This window comes from Zea mays, chromosome 5 (genome assembly GCF_902167145.1).
Source record: "Zea mays cultivar B73 chromosome 5, Zm-B73-REFERENCE-NAM-5.0, whole genome shotgun sequence".
NCBI lineage: Eukaryota > Viridiplantae > Streptophyta > Magnoliopsida > Poales > Poaceae > Zea > Zea mays.
Window position 1 is genome coordinate 36220117 of NC_050100.1, and position 20497 is coordinate 36240613.

At 45.2% G+C, this 20497-nt stretch overlaps 3 protein-coding genes across 4 annotated transcripts; all 3 read right to left on the bottom strand.

The window, feature by feature from the left end:
- Positions 1 to 2017: 2017 nt before the first annotated feature.
- LOC100283412 (uncharacterized) lies at positions 2018 to 18921 on the bottom strand. Of its 2 annotated transcripts, none has more exons than XM_008645524.4 (7): positions 18394 to 18921; positions 15280 to 15358; positions 14719 to 14870; positions 14134 to 14247; positions 3609 to 3740; positions 2719 to 2832; positions 2018 to 2285 (listed from the first exon to the last, which is right to left on the bottom strand). In XM_008645524.4, exons 1-7 carry the CDS (start codon positions 18781 to 18783, stop codon positions 2223 to 2225), a joined length of 1044 nt encoding a protein of 347 aa, XP_008643746.1. In that variant the 5' UTR covers positions 18784 to 18921; the 3' UTR covers positions 2018 to 2222.
- LOC118471999 (uncharacterized mitochondrial protein AtMg00810-like) lies at positions 7461 to 9103 on the bottom strand. The gene has a single exon (XM_035958996.1). It carries the CDS (start codon positions 8727 to 8729, stop codon positions 7521 to 7523), a length of 1209 nt encoding a protein of 402 aa, XP_035814889.1. The 5' UTR covers positions 8730 to 9103; the 3' UTR covers positions 7461 to 7520.
- On the bottom strand, positions 10142 to 11664 carry LOC109939904 (uncharacterized). The gene is made up of 2 exons (XM_020538311.3): positions 10604 to 11664; positions 10142 to 10439 (listed from the first exon to the last, which is right to left on the bottom strand). Exons 1-2 carry the CDS (start codon positions 11556 to 11558, stop codon positions 10396 to 10398), a joined length of 999 nt encoding a protein of 332 aa, XP_020393900.1. The 5' UTR covers positions 11559 to 11664; the 3' UTR covers positions 10142 to 10395.
- Positions 18922 to 20497: the final 1576 nt, after the last annotated feature.

The window sequence follows — 20497 nt, forward strand, 5'->3', positions numbered from 1 at the left end:
GGACGCCCTTGGCTGATTAATTAGGAAAGCTAGTGGAGGACTACCTTACCCGAAAGGGGCAAGGGCAGTAGGGGAGTGGTCAGTGTAGGGAGGTCCTTGGTTGATTTTGCTGCGATGTCGGTCAGGCAAGAACCTTGCATTGGAGCTTCCTATAAACTGTAGCGGGTTTTCTGAAGCTAGTGGAACTTTGTAAAGGCCTCGTAGTGTTACCCTGCCTCGCCTCCTCGGTAGAGGTGTATGGGAAGTCGCGATCCCTTGGCAGATGGGTAACATGACTTGTGGGTAAAGATGCGCAACCTCTTCAGAGTGTAAAACTGGTATACTAGCCGTGCTCACGGTCATGAGCAGCTCGGACCCTCACATGATTAACTTATGGAACTAAATTCAATTTGTCATATGCATTGCATCGCAGGTGATGTTGTTACTTTTGTTCTACTACTTAATTGGGTTGGTATTTACTTATACTTAGTAATTGCTAATAAAATTTTGACCAACTTTAAAAGCAATGCTCAGCTCTAACCATCCTCTTTGGTAAGCCTTACACTTCATGTGAGCTCCCACCTTTGGCGAGTTCATGCACATTATTCCCCACAACTTGTTGAGCGATGAACGTATGTGAGCTCACTCTTGTTGTCTCACACCCCCACAGGTCAAGAACAGGTACCACAGGATGATGCACATGGAGGATGTTGCGATGTGTTCGTGAGATGTCTAGGTCGTCGTCTCCCAGTCAACTTTGGGTTGCTGGACCGTTGTCTCCTTATAATATAATTATTTATTTATTTTGTATAGAACTCCTATTATATAGTAAATATGTGACATTCGATCATGTGCCATGATTCATCATATGTGTGAGACTTGGTCCCAGCACACCTGGTGATTATATTCGTGCCCGGGTCTTGGTGCCCCGAAACCCGGGTGTGACACGCCTCGCCGTCGTACACTGTGGGCCCCATGCCTAGCGCCCACGTAGCGCTCTCTCAGCTACTGTCATATGGACCACTAGCGCCCGCGCAGTGACTGCCCAGCACCCGACCCCGTCCGCGCAAAAAATAGTGCAAAGCAAGCACTCGAACCCACGTCCCCCCACTCAAGAAATTTGGGCTAACCACTAGACCACACGTATCTTAGTATTTATAAATAAACAATAATTATATTTAAATAAATATCTCAATACCTATTTATTTGTTATATAACAACCGTAGTAAAGCGCAACTGGCTAATAGATGCATGAGGCAATTAGGAATTTTTTGGAAGAAAACTAATATGAGGATATGCGAAATTCCATTGAGCTTCTATCTCTATAGAAAATATATTTTTGGGACTTTTTTCCCGTGTTGCATCCAAAGGCCACATTGCAGCCCTCTACGGCTTGTTTGTGAGCAAATGTAATGAAAGGGGTTGAGAAGACCAAAATCTTTTACCATTCAATTTTGAATAGTAAAGTATTTTGGTCCCCTCAATCCCCTACATTACACTTGGTCCCAAACGATCCTTAGATTTTTATTTGAGCCCCTTCGAACTTCACGAATTTTATAATCGTGCATGAATTTGATTAAAAACGATTTGTTTCACCTGAAAATGGTGAAATTGCAGTAAATAGGAAAAAAACATGCATTCTAAATAAAACATTCATATAGGATGGCAAGTTCGGTGCCACAGTGATACTATCCTATGTTTTGAGAATGCTATCTTAAAAATCCCTTGATCAAGGATCGCTAGTTTTCTTTCTTCCAACTGCCATATGAAATTTCGCTGAAAAAGAAAAAGAAGAAAAAGGAGGAAAGGAAATAGCAACAGCGGCGGCGTAGCATCAATGAAGGGGGGGCAACTGAGCCAAAGCGCTAGAGACTAGTTCAACTGAAAGGCTTCAGCTCTTGCCACGAAGCGCCTGGCACAGAGCTTCACTAATAGGTTTCAGCGAAAGCTACAGGGTAGCCCGTTTAATGCATATCCATGTTCTGAAGCGACGGTGTGAAAGACTCGTCAAGAGATGCATTCCAAAAAAAACGAAGAATTGTCAGAGAGCTCAAAACCAAGGAAAAGACGGCCAATACCTGCAAATTTTCCAGATACATTCGTCAATTACAAAAGCAACACTGCAGAGCTCTTGCAGTTGCAACAGTTGACAAGTTGGGATATCATACTATTGCTATTGCACACGGCGAGGGATGTTTTCTAGACAAACAAAAATACAGCACCGTTTTTATCAGCGGCGGGGCTCATTGAGGCTTCTCTCCTTGTTCCTTCTTGTTATCTTGTACATCTTCACCCTTCCCAACAAGCTGTCAACATTGAATAAAGCTTGAGTTGGCCCTCATAAAGAACGTCATACTGATGATAATAATACGGCAACACAACTAGTGTCAATCGATCAAATGTTAAAACACGATCTGTTTAAACTTGACATAGATTCGTCATACAGCATGCTTTCCAGTAGTCCGCCCGAACTACTGTCTCAACAGCTCAAGGGTGCAACGATGTCATGGATCAAACATGCACAGAAGTAGAGCAGATGCCAGGGGGTGGGGGCAAGAAAAGGAACATTAACATCACCAGAAACTCCTGCATCACATAGTTAATAACTCTCGGAAGAGATTATGAGATACCTAGGACATGCCGAAACAGCATGTCTATGAAGCAAAAACCATTCGACTGGTGTATGTAACACATGGTCTAACTAATCAGAGAAAATACTAAAAAGTTCAGCGGTTATACCAGGGAACCAATAAGTTCATATGCTTCCATCACTTTCGGGTCCTTTTCATCTTCATAACCAACCTGCAGAATTCGTGGGCCATTAACTGACCAAAAGGACCTTCGGCCACCATCCTGAAAAAAAGGTGAATTTCCAGTAAGAATTCAAGCAGGTGGCAGAATAGCATGACTGCATGAGATGTGTGGTAAAAATGGATATAAAGTCGCTCATTTGCCAAAATAGCTGTTGTAAAGTATATTAGCCCTTATTTTAAAATTCAACATACAAATTTGATGGCTAATAAATTGATCAGGAGTGCCTGGCCTGACACTGTTTCAGGCTTGCCCTCCCAGGTGTCTTTTTAGTATTTGGTTATATGCTTATAATATACTCCCTCTGTTCTTTTTTATTTCTCGCGTTTTAGTTCAAAAATGAACTAGCGTGCGAAAAATATACGAGAACGGAGGTAGTAGTACTACACTATACATCTGGTTTTGACTTTTGAGCTGTGAATACTGAAGCATCAACACCCATGCCATAATGCCAGATTGCAAATTTCATTTACTACAGAATTAGTAACAAGTCCGCAACCAAATTCATTAAGTCTTTAATACTGTACAGTGTACACTAAGCCAAGAGTTTGAAACTTCCAGGTTTCTCCTGAGATAACCAGTATCGTTAAGGTTCTCAGTACAAAAGATAAATTGGGCAACATGATCAACATGACTACAATGGTAAGAGTTAGAGGTGGACAATGCATATAGGATAACTTAGCTGTATGATTACAGAGGGCAGGAATAGAGTTTATTTAGTTAAGACATCTTAAACCAAGGCAGCATAGGATATTGTATAATTGGAAGCAGGCATGCAAAATGAACCAAAATTCACTGCCATGGAATGTAAAAATCACCTGCAATACGATCATATAAATAGCCTCTAATGCCTGCTGCCGAATTTCAGAATCCTCAACAACTTCCCGTTCATGAGAGAGTGCACTCGATAGCTCAAGTGGCATTTTTGATCTGTCTTCTTCACTATATATCTGCAGTATCAGCCAAAAGCCTTATGAGTAGTACGTTAACACATAATATCCACCATTCAGCACAAAACAACAGAAAAAAGAAAGTACTTTTTGGAAATTACTCTAGGAAGCTAAAAGCCAAATATGTGCCTCTTGCACAACAAGAATAACAGATTCATCCTTGCTATTAATCCCTATGTCTACTTTTGCAAAGTGTACTAAGGAATTGAATGTGGAACAAATGCATTTCTACATTAAAATATAGTAGAGGTCTTTTTTTTTCTCAAACCACGCAAGAAAGTTATGTGTCATTTCATTAAGAAAGAAAAGGATGGGTTTGGCCACCCCTGAGGCTTTGTTCGGTTGCACAGGGATTGGAGGGGATTGAGGGGGATTAAAACTCTTATTCAAATTTGACTCGTCTTGTGGACTCCGCGTGAAGGGCGGGCCTAGTGCAGCGGTAGAGCCTACCGTCTGTAACCGGAAGGTCCCGGGTTCGAGCCCCAGCCTCTGCATATTATGCGGGTAAGGCTTAGCGCTTAAAGATACCCTTCCCCAGACCCCGCACAGTGCGGGAAGCCTACGGCACTGGGTACGCCCTTGTGGACTCCGCGTGGGGTCTTCAGAGAAAGGTTGCCCCACGGAGACCCGCTAGAGAGGAGCGACCTCGCGTGGTCGGTAGCGGCTGGTGGTTGCTGAGTCTTCGTTCGGTGCTTCGGGGGCCTTCGACACGTCCTAACCCCCGCCTGCCCTTGCCGATAGTGCGGCCCCTCATCGAAGTATCGCCAGGGTCCCTACGTAACCAAGTAGCCTTCGCGGTTGTTAGGAAGGATCAAGGTCGGGGTTAGCCTCCGCCCAACACCATAGGCCTTCGCTTGTTGAGGCGCATTTCATATGCCCGTGTCCTCGCCTTAGGCCTTCGCTTCTCCTCAAGGTGGTCTAACTGAAAAGGCTCTAGTTCGTAGAGGTCGAGCCACCGTGTTTGCCTTCGCTTCCCCTAGCCGGTTATCCTGCATTAGAAATCTGTGATTGGTGAGTACGAGTGGTCGAAGGCTGATTATGGCCCCGTTTGTTTCGGCTTTTTACAGCTTCTGGCCACCAAAAGCTGCTGCAGATCGCCAAACGCCCCAGCTTTTCAGCCAGCTTCTATAAGAATCGCTTTGGTAAAAACCTTCCAAAATCAACATGAACACAAAATCGGTCGAATCGTCACGATAGTAGACATTTGTTCCTTTCTAGATCATGAACCCTTTCGACCACTTCATCTTCCTCCGCACGTAATGCACACAATACTCAGATTCTTCCCACAGCCAGATTCTCTCCACAACCAAATTCTCAGAAAAGCTGGTCAAAAAAAGCTGAACCAAACAGGCCCTATGTCTTCGCCCCAACACTCGTGATTTTTTCCCTTTAGCCAACATGTTGCTTTCATCGCATGTGCCCATGGCCTCTCGGCTAATGGCTCCCACTCCTAGCTAAAGACTATTAATTGTTAGCCCTAGTTGATGTGTTAATGAATGAGTCTTGATCTTGATATGAAACGAACTCGTCATACCTTAAATCTAAGTCGTCCTCCGCCACGGCTGTCTGTAGCTAGACATCTGCGGGAGTTAGCCATCGGCCTCTCCTTATTTTCTTTCTCTTCTTAATGAAATGAAACACCTCTCCTACGTCAATCGTTAAAAAATAGTCTTCTATAAGGAAATGTTGTTTAAACAACAAAACAAAGCCTTTGAATCCCAAACAAGTTAGAGTAGGCTAGAGTTTTTACCCAGCAGAAACCAAAAGTCAAGATTTCGGCATCTAGGTAGCTATTTTTCATGCACTCATATTCAAGGATAAATCTTGTTGTATTCCATCCCTTCAAGTTTCCTTTTACTATCTCTTTCCATGTCAACTTTGACCTTCTCCAGACTCTTCCCATTACTATCGCACCTTAAAATTCCACTGCGCATTGGTGCCTTTCGAGGTCTCTGTTGGACATATCCAAACCATCCCAACCTATTTTGGACAAGCTTTTCTTCAATTGGTGCTACCCCTAGCCTATCATGTATATTATCGTTCCGGACTCGATCCCTTGTATGGCCACAAATTCAATGCAACATATGCATTTTCACAACACTTATCTGTTGAACATGTCATCATTTTGTAGGCCAATATTCTACACAATACAACATAGCAAGTATAAAAATTGTTCTATAAAACTTACTTTTTAGCTTCTGTGGTACCCTCTTGTCATATACAACGCCAGATGCTTGACGCCACTTCATTCACCATGATTTGATTCTACTAACATCTTCAATATCCCCATCTATTTGTAGCATTGATCCTAAATACAGAAAAGTATCCTTTCTGGACACTACTTGACCTTCCAAACTAACATCTCCTTCCTCATGTGTAGTGGTGTCGAAGTCATATCTCACATATTCGATTTTAGTTCTACTGAGTCTAAAACCTTTGGATTCTAGAGTCTCCCGCCACGACTTTAGTTTCCTATTTACTCTTGTCCAACTTTTATCAACTAGCACTACATCACTGGCAAAAAAACATACACCAAGGGATATCCCTTATATGTCCCTTGTGACCTTATCCATCACTAAAGCAAAAAGATAAGGACTTAAAGTTGATCCTTGATGTAGTCTATTCTAATCAGGAAGTCATTTGTGTCTCTGTAACTTGTTCAAAGACTAGTCATAACATTGTTGTACATGTCCTTAATGAGTCCAACGTACTTCGTTGGAACTTTACGTTTGTCCAAAGCCCACCACATAATATTCCTATGTATGTTATTGTAAGTCTTCTCCAAATCAATGAAAACTATGTGTAGGTGTTTCTGCTCCCTATACTCCTCCATCACTTGTCTTATTAAGAAAATAGCTTCCATGGTTGACCTTCCAGGCATGAAACCATGTTGGTTCATAGATATCCTCATTATTCCTCTCAGACGATGCTTGATAACTCTCTCCCATTCCTTCATATTACGACTCATCAACTTGATTCCCCGGTAATTAGTACAACTTTAAATATCTCTCTTATCCTTGTAGATCGGCACCAATATACTTCTCCACTTGTCAGGCATCTTGTTTGACCGGAATATATGGTTGAACAACTTGGTTAGCCATACTATAGCTACGTACCTGAAGCATTCTCCATCCCTCAATTGAGATACCATAAGTGTCCATCGCCTTATCCCCTTTCACCCTTTTCTATGCCTCTAGCCTCATATTCTTGAATCCTACGGACAAAGCGCTCATTGGAGTCATCAAAAGTCATCTAACTGAAAGTTAAAGATTGTGTCCCCATTCTTCCCATTGAACATGTGAGTGAAGTAGAATGCAGGAATTGTGTGTGTATTGATAGAGTAGAGTGTTGTTACATATATAGGGGAAGAGCCAGAGGCGAAAGGAAACCTCCTAAACAAGGAAACAGGCAAACAGCAGGACCCTAATTGATCCTTACCATCCTAGACTCTTCCCCAAATCTCTCTCTATCCTAACCTGCTATACAAGGCTGGTCGGCTGCTTATGGAAGCCAGGCATCACGCTTATATACAAGGCAATGAATATTTACTGTCTAACATACCCCGCAGTCAATACGTCCGTTGGGCGAACGTTGAGGCTGGACCGAAAATCAATGAACACCGAAGACGGCAGACCTTTGGTGAAGACGTCAGCATACTGTGAAGTCGTCGGTGTTACTAACCTTGGATTAAGCGAGATAATCACCCCCACGGGTACTGTAGCATATATATAGGCATATAGGCAATATGGGCCTTATGGGCCTTAACACCCCCTGTCAAACTCAAGGCGGAAGTGGAGGATTTGAAGCATTGAGTTTGATTAGATGAAACTGATGTTGTGCCGTAGTTTGTGCTTTTGTGAAGAAATCCGCAAGCTGTAATTCTGAAGGCACATATTGAAGATCAATGGTCTTCTGATGACAATGAGATCTAGTGAATGAGACATCAACACCAATGTGTTTTGTGAGTTCACGCTTCACTGGATCATGACAAATTTGTATAGCTCCAGTGTTGTCACAGCGAAGAAGTGTAGGCGAGTCACAAGAAACGCCTAGATCAGCCAAGAGCCAACGAATCCAGATAATCTCAGCAGTAGTAGTAGCCAGGGCTCGAAGTTCTGCTTCAGTACTAGATCTAGATACAGCAGTTTGCTTCTTGGATTTCCAAGCAATAGGGGATGATCCAAGAAGAATACAGTAACCAGTGATGGAGCGACGATCTGTAGGATCACTGGCCCAGGTAGCATCAGAGTAAGCGTGAAGCTGAAGTGGGGAATTTGAGTCATAAAATAAACATTGTGTTTTTGTCCCCCGTAAATATCTAAGCACACGAAGTAAGTGCCCATAATGAACTGATGTAGGAGCAGAGACAAACTGACTCAAGATCTGAACCGCATGAGCAATATCTGGCCTGGTGACAGTAAGATAAACTAAGCTGCCAACAAGATGTCTGTATCGAGATGGATCCTCCAAAGGTGTCCCATCAGTCGGACGAAGAGATAAGTGTAGATCCATAGGCGTGGCAACAGTGCGAGTATCACTAAGACCAGAACGATCAAGAAGATCTTGTATGTACTTGGCCTGAGAAAGATAAATACCATTTTGAGTCTGCAAAACCTCAATGCCCAAGAAATAACTGAGTGCCCCCAAGTCAGACATTTGAAATTCCTTACTCAGAGACGCCTTCACATGAGCAATATGGTCTGGATCATCGCCTGTAATCAACATGTCATCAACATATAGTAATAACAACGTGCGTCCTCGTGAAGAAACATGAATGAACAATGCAGGATCATGATCACTAGAATAGAAACCACAAGCCTTGATGACAGAAACAAATCTCTCAAACCAAGCACGAGGAGCTTGTTTGAGACCATACAAGGCTCGACGGAGACGACATACATGCCCTGATGGAACCTCTATCCCAGGAGGTGGATGCATATAGACTTCCTCATGTAAATCACCATGAAGAAAAGCATTTTTGACATCCATCTGAGAGATAGTCCAAGAAGATGAGGCTGCAACAGCAAGTAAAGCTCGGACAGTAGTCAGATGGGCCACAGGTGCAAAAGTCTCATCATAGTCAATACCCTATGTCTGTTGAAAACCTCTGGCCACAAGACGAGCTTTATATCGCTCAATAGACCCATCAGATTTGGTTTTAACCTTGAATACCCATTTGCACGTGATAGGTACAACACCAGCAGGTAACGGAACAACATCCCATGTACATGTGCGATGAAGGGCATTTAATTCATCAGTCATAGCAAGCTGCCACTCAGGTATACCAGACGCCTCTTTATAAGATGATGGTTCAGCAATGACTGCACCAGCACGGGAAAACCCATAACGTTCTGGAGCTGCAATAGTGCCACGGTCACGAAGATGATACCCCTGATTAAAAACAACATGAGAGTCATCATTGTTAGTACAAGTATCATCAACAGGATCGTCATCAGGACTGGCCGCGGGAGTAGAGCGAGGACGACGAATGTAAGTCTGAGTGACAGGTGGTTTGGAAGAGTAAGACGGAGATGTTGTGGAAGTGGAAGGTGGTGTGATGGGAATAAGGACATCTGGAGTAGAAACAGTAGGTGGTGATACTGATGAAGTTTCGGAAATGGGAGGAAGGCTCATGAAGGAGGTAGACTCTGTGGAATAAAAAGAAGAATGAGTGGAAGAGTTGTAAAAGAAGGGACGATTTTCATTGAAGCTCACATCTCGAGAAATACGCATGCGACGAGAAGATGAATCATAACATCGATAGCCTTTATGTTCAGGGCTATATCCAAGAAAAACACACTCAACAGATTGAGCAGTCAATTTAGTACGTTCACGAGGTGATAATAGTACATAACACGTACATCCAAAAACTCGAAGGTGGTCATATCGTGGAGGAGTTCCGAAAAGAACTTCACCAGGTGTTTTGCCAGAGAGTTTGGATGACGGTTGTCTATTGATGAGGTAAACTGCAGTAGAAACTGCTTCACCCTAAAAATGTGACGGGACAAAAGAAGATATCAACAAAGTGCGAGCAGTTTCTATAATGTGACGATGTTTGCGTTCAGCCACACCGTTCTGTGCATGAGCACCAGGGCAAGAAAGCTGAGCAAGAGTACCCTCTGAAGTCAAAAACTGGCGGAAATTATCAGATAAATATTCACCACCAGAATCAGAACGAAAGGTTTTAATGTGAGTGGAAAATTGAGTGTGAATCATACGAGCAAAGGTTTTATAAATAGAAATCAGCTCAGAGCGGCGTTTCATGAAATAAATCCAAGTGTAGCGAGAATGATCATCAATAAAAATAACATAGTATTTATATCCACCTTTTGACACAAAAGGTGCAGGACCCCAAATATCAGAGTGAACCAAATCAAAGGGTTGAACAGAATGAGAATGACTAGTAAAATATGGAAGTTGTATTTGTTTTCCAAGATGACAACCCTTACAATGAAAATCAGACTCAACCGAAGTATGACCTAAGCAACCTGACTTTATTAGAGTAGACAATCTAGATCCACACAAATGACCTAGACGATGATGCCACTGGGCAAAAGACGCAACAGAAGCAAGGGTAGCTGAAAGCACATGCGCTGGAGATGTAGCCAAGGAAGGAAGCCGCAAAGAGTCCAAGATGTAGAGGCGAGGAGCAGCTCTACGGCGACGGCCAGTCCCAATCACTTCCCCTGTACGAAGGTCCTGTACAAAACAAGATGAGTCATCAAATCCGACAAAGCAATTATGATCCGTAATTTGGCCTACTGAAAGAAGGTCCATAGATAGCTCAGGAACAAAGAAAATATTAGGTACTGTAAAGTGTGGATCTGAAAGATAACCCTTATGAGTAATGTGGCATACAGTACCATCAGCTGTCTGCACTGAAGCACCATTTGTGACAGGTGTAGTAGAAGCCAACTTTGACTGATCAGATGTGACATGAAAGGAAGCTCCTGAATCAAGTACCCAGGCCGACTCTGAAGTACAAGCGGACGAAGTGGCAGCAACAGCAACTGAGCCTCTATTAGATGGTCCTGGACCACGACCACGAGCAGCACGTCGTGCACGGAAATCAGTCAACTTCTCAGGAAACTTGACAAAGCAAAGCTCAGATCGATGATTGGTCTTGCCACAGTGATCACAAGGCTTAAAAATATTCTTAGGTTTCTGGGCAGCAGCCAACACACTGTGAGGATTACCACCATTAGAGGAAAGAGAGTTAAGACGAGTCTCTTCAGCAAGTAAATCAGACAGCGCCTTAGCCATTGTGAGAGTGTCAGAACCCTGAAGTAAACGAGCACGAAGAGAATCAAACTCGGCCCGAACACCCATAACAAATCTGTAAGTGAAGAACTTCTCAATAAACTTATGAGCCGGACATGGATCAGCAGTACAAGCAGGCACCATTGATGTCAAAGCACTCATCAGGCGATCAAAGGCTGAGTAGTACTCATCAATACTCATATCATTTTGCTCAATAACATGTGTCTGCTGCATAAGGGTGTGTAATAGAGCACCACTATCCTGAACAAAACGCTCCTTCAAATGAGACCAGATGGATTTAGCAGTTTTGAATTTAGACAGACTCATAATCATAGACGGTTTGACGCTGTTCACCATAGCAGCCATCACTTTACCATCATTAAGCTGCCATGTTTTGATATCAGCAGCATTGCGACGATCATCAGCAAGAACAGGTGCTGCATCAGTCAAATGGAAGAGTAATCCATGTCCCCGGAGTGCAGTCTCAACACAGAAAGCCCACTCCGGATAATTTTGACCATCGAGAGTGATATTAACCACAATAGCATTTGTCGTCATATTGAATTCAATGGAAATAAGTGAAACCAAACAAACCAGAGGAGCCGCAACTGACAGCAGCCCGACTTGGACGACTTGACGAAGATCCTGGGCAGCGAAAACCGAGATGGACAGCAGCTGTCACCCTGCTGCAGAAAATCAAGGCCACCTCAACTCTGCCCGCAATGGCAGCCACCTGCGCAGAGACAGCAACGGCGCAGATCTGCAGCCCTGCCCACAAGACGAGGTGACTGCGATGGTGACGAGGGACAGCGGGACGGCAGATGCGGCAGGATTTGACAGCAGCCGGATCTGCGCACTCCCTGGACGTCGGATCTTGCGCAGAGCAGGCCGTGCGCAGGAACGGCGGGCGGATCTGCGCAAATCTGCGATTGGCGCAGGGACAGCAGGCAGACAGCGTCCCTGTTGTTGAAGATGCAGAGCAGACAGATCTGCACAGGGACCCAGGGACAGCAGGAACGCAGAGCGCGCGGCACCTCGCGCGCAGGAGCACAGGGGAGCACGCTGCGCACAGGGACGGCAGGATCGGCGCGGCTGGATCCGCGCGCACAGGGACGGCCGCCGCAAAGGCTGGATCCGCGGCCGCGCGGGACAGGACGGCCGGATCCGCGGCGCCTCGCGCGCAGAGGCTGAGGGGCGGCCGGATCCGCCGGATCCGCGATGGCGGCTGGATCCGCGACGGAGCAGGCAGGGGCAGTCGGATCCGCGACGGAGCAGAGGCAGGGGCAGTCGGATCCGCGACGGAGCAGAGGAAGGGGCGGATCCGCGACTGCGGCGATCCGCGCGACGGAGCAGAGGCAGGGGCAGCCGGATCCGCGACGGCGGCGGCTAGATGAGGAAGATGAAGAGCCACGACGGCGGCTGGGTGGGGAAGGACCGCGACGGCGGCTGGGCGGGAAACAGCCGCGAAGGCGGCTAAAAAAAATAGGGTTTCGTGACCTCCTCTGATACCATGTTACTAACCTTGGATTAAGCGAGATAATCACCCCCACGGGTACTGTAGCATATATATAGGCATATAGGCAATATGGGCCTTATGGGCCTTAACAGTCGGTACATGTAGGACACAGACATTGCCAAGAGCAACATGTTCCTGGACGAAATGAATGTCGATCTCCACATGTTTGGTGCGCTGGTGCTGAACGGGGTTGGAGGACATGTAGACAGAACTGATGTTGTCACAGTATACCAAGGTCGTCTTCGGCAAAGGAGCATGCAATTCAGTCAAGAGTTGTCGAAGCCAAGTTGCCTCAGCAACGGCATTAGCAACAGCGCGGTATTCGGCTTCAGCACTAGAGCGAGAAACCGTATTCTGGCGCTTGGAAGACCAGGAGACCAGGTTGTCGCCGAAGAAGACAGCATAGCCAGAGGTGGGTCTGCGGGTGTCAGGACAACCCGCCCAATCGGCATCAGAGTAAACGACCAACTCAGTTTGCGAAATCTAAATGTTCTAGTATTCATAATTTCTATGATGTTCTGAAATCTGAATTGTTCACTCTCCATTGTCCAGTTCTAGTATTCATATTTGTTATGTTTGGTAATTTGGTTACTTTGGTTTTGCCTCCTATATGCTATATTGCTATATGATATGCATATATATATATATATATATATCAATATTACATTATTACACATATATATAATTATATATAGGTCATGTACCTGTAAATATGCAGGAGAACCAGTAGGGACGCCCAGGTCGACTAGGACCCGATTAGTCGACCTAATCGTCGATTAATCGCGATTAGTCGCCTGGTCGCTCAGGTGTCTCGACTAGCTAGTCGGGCAACTTGAAACCATTGATCGATAATAAGCACATTAGTACGTAATAAAACATTTTAATAGAATATACCAAAATACAAGCATGCAAGTATACTAAACTATTGCTATAAGTAAGAGAAATTACTCATTATCTACACTAGTAAACTAGGGTTAAGGTTACACGTTAGGGATAGGGACTATCAGTTCAATTGAGCAAAATCGAATAAAAATAAGAAGCAGAAAAGAGAAACTAGAGCATGCAGTGCCAGGGTGTTTGACAGCATGCGTGAGGTGGCGAGGGACTATTGCCGAGGACAACGATTGACGGCGGCATGGATAGAGAAAGACTTGGAGCTTAGTGAAGAAAGAGCTTGGTGTGGCCGTAAAGAGCCTAGAGCGCCTGGGCCGTGTATGTTATAGGAGTACCATGCATTTTGTTATGCACCAGGGGGGGCGTGTCGGACGCTGACATAGCGTGCCAGTGCCACTATGGAAGTAGCGACCCGATCCTTGCATATTGACACCGTGCCTAGATCACGACACGGTGTGTCACCAATGTGCCATTTAAAACATTAAGAAAATGCAATGCAAGATTGCTCAAAGCAAGAAAACATACAGCTAGTTCTAATTGTAAGATGTATAATCAGCTAACAAAGTCCACATGAGAGTGGTCATCACGGCCAGTATAACACAGGTTACTAATAACAAAGGAATGAAAAGTACCCCAAAAAGAAAACAGGGAAGCTGGCAGTCTGGCACTCAGGTTTATGTTAATAAAGGGTTCAGTGATAGAAATATTAATGATGTGCAGTACCTTCTTTCCGGCTACAGGCAAAAGTAGAGCTGGCCAAAGATATTCTGCTAAAGAAAGCAAACTCAGAAGCTGAGTATCAGCCTCAAAGCAACAGTTACGAATTGTACCAGCAACCTGCAGAAAGCTCACCAAGAAATAAAGAAGTGCAAAAATTATTGGGAATACATCAATTTGATAATAACTTATATTAGATTCATAACATGCCAATCTAAATCAAAAAGGAAAATTATGGCACTTAAGCAGAAACTGGGTGCAGGATAGGAACTAGTTCTAATTGCAGGCAATGTAGAGTTTGTGCATGCATACAAATAACACAGCAAGGAATTATGAAATAATGCAGCATTCCAATTTACAAATTGAGTCGTCAGCAAAAATGAACTGTTAACATTTCCCTCTGTATGTCTGTGGAATAACACTTCAAAGCAACTTGCTAAACTACAACAGTTGATGGTACAATGATTAGCAAGTAGTAACTGACAAAGAGCTGGTCAGACTATGTCAAAAGTAGGGAAACCAGTTGCAGCCCCTTCAGTATAGATGTCACATGCATGCCATCATAAAGATTTGGTTGCAACTTGCACGTACCCCTTTCTTTCTAAGTTGATTTGTTGAATCAAATTGTCGAATAATCTGCTTCAGAAGACCTCTCTTAGGCTCCAACAATATTCTCCTTCCAGCTTCAACCTTAGATATATTGACAAGTGTGGAGGCAACGTACTCAAAAATGTCTTCCTCTGCTTTTTTTGTAAAAGAAAAAAGGTTGTTTACATGTCAACTGAATATTTCAGCGATGACTCAAGACAACAACCACAGAATGACAGAAGTGGTTAAGAGGCTACGGAAGGGATCAAAGATGAGAGGTAGATCAATTAGAAAAAAAGAAAAGAAAATGTGAATCTAGAAAAGAAGTCTCATGTGGACAAAAAGATGCTACAAGCCATGTGAAAATGTTGCAAGATAAGATCATAATATAATATAATCAGACAGCAAAAATGGAAAACCTAAAGAAAAGAAGCAAGTCCAACATGGAGCATAACCTTCATAAATATAATAAATAAATAATACAAAAAAATAATGAATAAAATAATGTAATTAATCGCAGTTTCTCATCTGAATGTAGAAGCTACATTGAAACGAGAAACTAACCTTCAGAATCACTGGATGACCTACAGAATGATCGCACAAGCTTTGCAACATACAAGCCTTGCACCTTCTCATCCCCAACCTTTCAATGAATAGAGTAACATAAGCCTTTCCATGAATGATCACTAATAAGGATCTCTATATACTACTAAAACTTGGTGAAGCAACTGCCTCCACCGGTCCATGGCACTCATAGGTGGGACTAACATTTCTCTCTCCTCCCCCATTTCTTCCCTTCTCTTTCTCTCTCCACTCAGTGTCTGGGTTCAAGGCTGCCCCAATAGCTCGGGAACAGCAGCACATCTGTGTTGTGGGGTGGGCGCTCCCCGGCCACATCACCCTTCTGGATATGCCAAGGCAAGGCTGCCATCGACGACCTCCCTCCTCACCTGCGAACTTGATTGGCGCTGCCCTGTCTGCACTGGCTGTTTTTACGCCGCGGTCACAAAGCATAAGAACACAGACTCTCGTCTCCTTGTCGCCACTGGTGCCACTTGGCTAGCGTACTCATCTCCAATTACTTGACGCCTGGCCCGTCCGCTACCTTGGCAACTTTTGATTTCAATCAATCCAACGCCTTTGACACTATCTAAGACGCCAAGCCGCAACCAATGCAGGTGTAGTCAGGCAACAGACACCACAGAAGGTGAGTTGGCTCTTCTTTCCACCCCTTCTTCGAACATTCATCCAAAAATAAACTTAGCACATATGGATGCATCTGGATGCAACAGAGTGCCAGTGAACACCAGCTGTTCATGAAAATGCCCCTTGGCCCAACAGTGAACAGTGTTTGAGTGAACACCAATTGGTTAATTCATTTATTTATGTGTGTGCTTGGTTTTGCTTCTTCGTATTGAAAGAAAACGCCGTGACTAATTGCGAAAGGGCCTCTAGCGTAATAGTTAAGGCTTCCGAGTAGCACCTCCAAGCTATGATGCGCAGATACTTCACAAAACTCACGTACCGGTGTCGGATACCGTATCGAATACGAATACCTCTCGGATACTTCCGGATACGTATCGGAGACGTATCGGATATTTCTGCAGATTTAAATAAAAAAAAGACGGATACTCCATGGATACCTCTCTGATACCTGCGGGATACGTCCCAACCCTAGTTCGTAGTATACACTCGTGCTCCTGTATCGCATAACCACTGCCCAAAGCCGCCTCCCTGCCTCCTCTTGCGCGTCCCCAACCGCCGCAGTTCGTCGGTCTGTGGCCGCCTCTGCTGCAGTTCGTCGGTCCGGTCGCCTCAGTTTGTCGGTTTGTGGCTGCCGTCGCCGTCACCCGTCAGTCACCGATTGGAGCAGCCGCCGGCGTGTCGCGAGGTCTGTGACCGTCAGCCTGCCAGTCGCCGGCGCGCAACGAGGTTTGTGGCTATCAGCCTACCAGCCGCCGATTGGTGCCGCCGCCACGAGGTCTGTGGCCGCCGTTCATTGATTGGAGCCACCGCCTGATGAGCCGTGGGCTCGTGGCTGCTGCCGCAGTCGATCTGTGGTCATCAGTTGCCCATTGGAGTTGCCGCCCGATGATTGGTGGGTCTGTAGCTGCCGCTGCCAGACTGTGGGTTTGTGGCCATTGTCGTCGATCCGTGTCACAGTGCCGCCCATCGATCCACAGGTCGACGTCGGTGTGTTTTGTGGCTGGCTGCACATCTTTGCCACAAATCAATTTGTAGGTCTGTGTTCTTATCTTCCCTTCTTGCTTATCAAACTCCTTGCTTCTCAATCTGTTGACTGCTACAACTCCGGTCTTGTTAGATCCCATGGCAGCGACCAGCGAGTTCAAATGCTTATGCTTCTGCATCTACTGAGGCCAGTGGCAGCAAAGGTAGTTTTCACGTCGCTAATAATCCTGCTATTTATTTTTATTTATAATATATATTTACGTATCGTTGTATCGGTGTTTTTTTATAAATGGTGTATCGGGGTATCGACGTATCGCGTATCCCGTATCCGTATCCCCATGTCAGGGTAACATAGCCTCCAGGTCCCGGTTTGATCTCCCTCAGGGCGAATTTCTGGTTTGGTTACAAAAATCTCCTCGATGTGCCCCGTCCGCTCCTGGAGTCCTGGGTTACGTCCTACGTGCCACCCTCCGGCTGGGCCATTGTAGAGTGGGCGATGACAGCCCGCTAGTGATGGTGGGTCAGGGTTCGGGGATTGTCTCGACCGGAACCATGTTTCGGTCTATTCTTGATATAATACCGGGAGGACGGTCTTTCCCTCCCCGGCCGAGTTTTTCTTACAATTGATTAATTCATTTATTTATGATAATTCATTAATCTTGCTGTGAGAGCTGATTAAATGCTCTTTTTCAGAAACTGATCGAGAACAGCTACGGCTTTCCAGGTTATCTGAACTAAGCTGCAACACTGGCTTGGTGCATGTATAACTGAAACGCAGGCCGAAAAAAAGATTTATTGTAAGGTATTTTTTGCTCCCTTGTCGACAAATATTACATCTTATTTTACCAAGGAATGATTGCTATCTTCTCTCATATAATTTGATCCAGGTGGCAACATTGCATTCAATTGCTGTATCATGTGCAAGCTTCATGTTCATGTTACTGATTTGGTTTTGCTACCTAGTTCTTGATTGCTCTTGCCATTTGTTGCAGATGAGCTCACTTGATCTGTTTTTTTATAACTGCAGCAGCTCCAGGGATGCATAATCAGTTGAATTACTGGTTATGCCTTCTCTACCATGGTCTCTGTGTTGCAGCTCCCAGGGATGCATAATAAAGGAATCACCTGTTGGCATTCGAAGGATGGTGTTGATATTGTCGCAATTTCTGTTTTTACATCCTCAGGTGGACTGAGGATATTACAGTCAGGAGCTTAATCTTAAGAGTCATGCTGGTTTAGCTATTCAAACTCTTGCTTTTCTATCTTATAATTTGTTCTTGGTGGTTTGGGACTTTTGGGATGTGTTCTATTTTTGGCAATGAATGGTTTGGATCAAATGATCCAGATTTATTGTGGGCATACGTCAGGCAAGGTTTCTAATTTAATGTTTTGCAACAGCTTTCTTTGTTCAGTGTTACATTCTCGCTCCTTACCTCCGATGATCACAAACTAAGTGGCACTCTGCTCGAATAGAATGGCTCAACGGACCTGGAGGAGCGCGGCGACGCCGGACTCAACGTGGGTTAGGTTAACGAGCAGCATGACGAGTCTGCGCGCGAGAGCTGGCTGCTCCCCGCCTCGCTTGGCCACGACGTCCATGGCGGCATCGACGGCCCCGAGCGCGACAAGGCGCGCTGCGAGGGCCGCGTCCTGGCTGAGGTTGACGAGCGAGTCCGCCGCGGCCTCTCCCGAGCCACTTCCGCCCGCGGAGGCCAGCAGGCGGAGCAACGCCGGAAGGGCGCTATCGGCGCGCGCCGTGAGCGCCCGGAGGCCGTCCTCCCCACCCGTCAGCCCGCGCACGATGTCCGCCGCCGCGCCCCGCACCTGGGGGTTGCGGTCGGAGAGGAAGCCGATCAGCTCGTCGAGCTCGTCGGCCATGGCGCGGCGGCGGCGGCGGCAGGGTTTAGTAGGCCTTCTGGTCGTGTTCGGGGTATTCTTCTTTTTTTTTTGGCTGATACTACAATACACAGACACAGCGGGATGAATGGATTTGTTAGGCTGCTGCCAACGCTCCCAGTGGTAATGGCCTTAGTGTGCGTTCTCCGGTATTTCTAGTTGGCTAGTTTATTTCTAAACTAAAACATGGCAAATGAAAAAGAACGGAAAGAATGTCTAATTAAAGTTGCATCTAAACAAATATCTAATTTTATCAGTTATCTATCACGTTATAAATATTAGTCGGTTACCCGTGCGTTACGACGGATCACAACAATACCCACGTAAATTATCCAACAAAAAAATCTCCAGATTTTTTATTAATTGTCTTCGTTCTTCGCATAATATTTTTTATGAACGCACGGGTAACATAGGCAGCAAATCAGAGATCTCTATCCCTCGTCTCCTCCACTTCCAAGGTTTCGTAGAGCAGGAGGGGAAGGGAAGAGGCAGACATACTTGTTCGTTGCCGGAGAAAGACACGACAAAGACCTGGGCATCTGGAGATGATATAGGTAGTATACCGCTAGATATATAGGGAGAGAGCAAGCAAGCGGAGAAAGAAGCTCAGCCAGAACCCTTGGGCTACCAACCTCGCCTTATTTCTCACTACCAACTCATCCTCACTCTCTTTGTTTTTGAAAACCCATTTTGTACCTATGGGATGGCCGTTTGAAGGAGGTGGTACCAAAACCCAAACCTGATTTCACTCAAAATTTTCAAGCTTCTCATGCATAGCATTGACCAAGCGAGGATCGGATAGAGCGTGTCCAACATCCTGGGGCTCAAAAGTTGCAACAAAAGCTGAGTGAGCAAAGTGGGACATCTGCTGATACCTAGAGCGAGTGACTCGCTCATCAATCTCACCAATCATCTATTAAGGAGGGTGATCGTGTTGAATGTGCCGTGGAGTCGTCCTCGAAGAGGTAGCCTCCCCCTCAACAACAGCCTCAACTCCTCCAGTCTCAGCAGGAGCTGGCTCGAGCTGACCCTAAGTGGTGGAAGAAGTGGGGTCGGGTCCATTAGTCGAAGTCGTGGAAGCAGGCTCAACTAGGGCAACTGGTTGAGTCGGCTTGGGATCACCTGAATCGGCGTCGTCATGCTTCTCCTCCACAAAGATGGTCTGTCCCATCCGATCTGGACCTGCAAGCTCAAAGACAGGGGATGGACAAGGTGCAATCTCATCGAATGTTACCTCATAAGTCTCCATAATGCGGTTAGTCTCCAGGTTAAGAACACGATAAGCACGAGAATGTAATACATAACCCAGGAAAACCCCATCAGAAGACCGAGACTCAAATTTGTCTGAATTGCCCTGTTTCAGCACAAAGCATATGCAGCCAAACACCCTGAAATGACTAACGTTGGGTGGCCATCCAAACCACAACTCATATGAAGTCTTGTTCAAGAAAGTTCAAAGAAAAATGTGGTTCGACACATGGCAGATAATGTTGATCTCTTTGGCCCAAAAATGCCTAGGAGCCCTATGCTCATCAAGCATCGTCCTAGCCATATCAACAAGAGTCCGATTTTTGCGTTCAACAATGTCATTCTGCTGAGGCACATACAAAGATGAAAACTAATACTCAAGTCCCAAAGAAGCACAAAAGGTCTCAAAATGAGTAATTTTTAATTATGTATCCCATTGTCACTACGT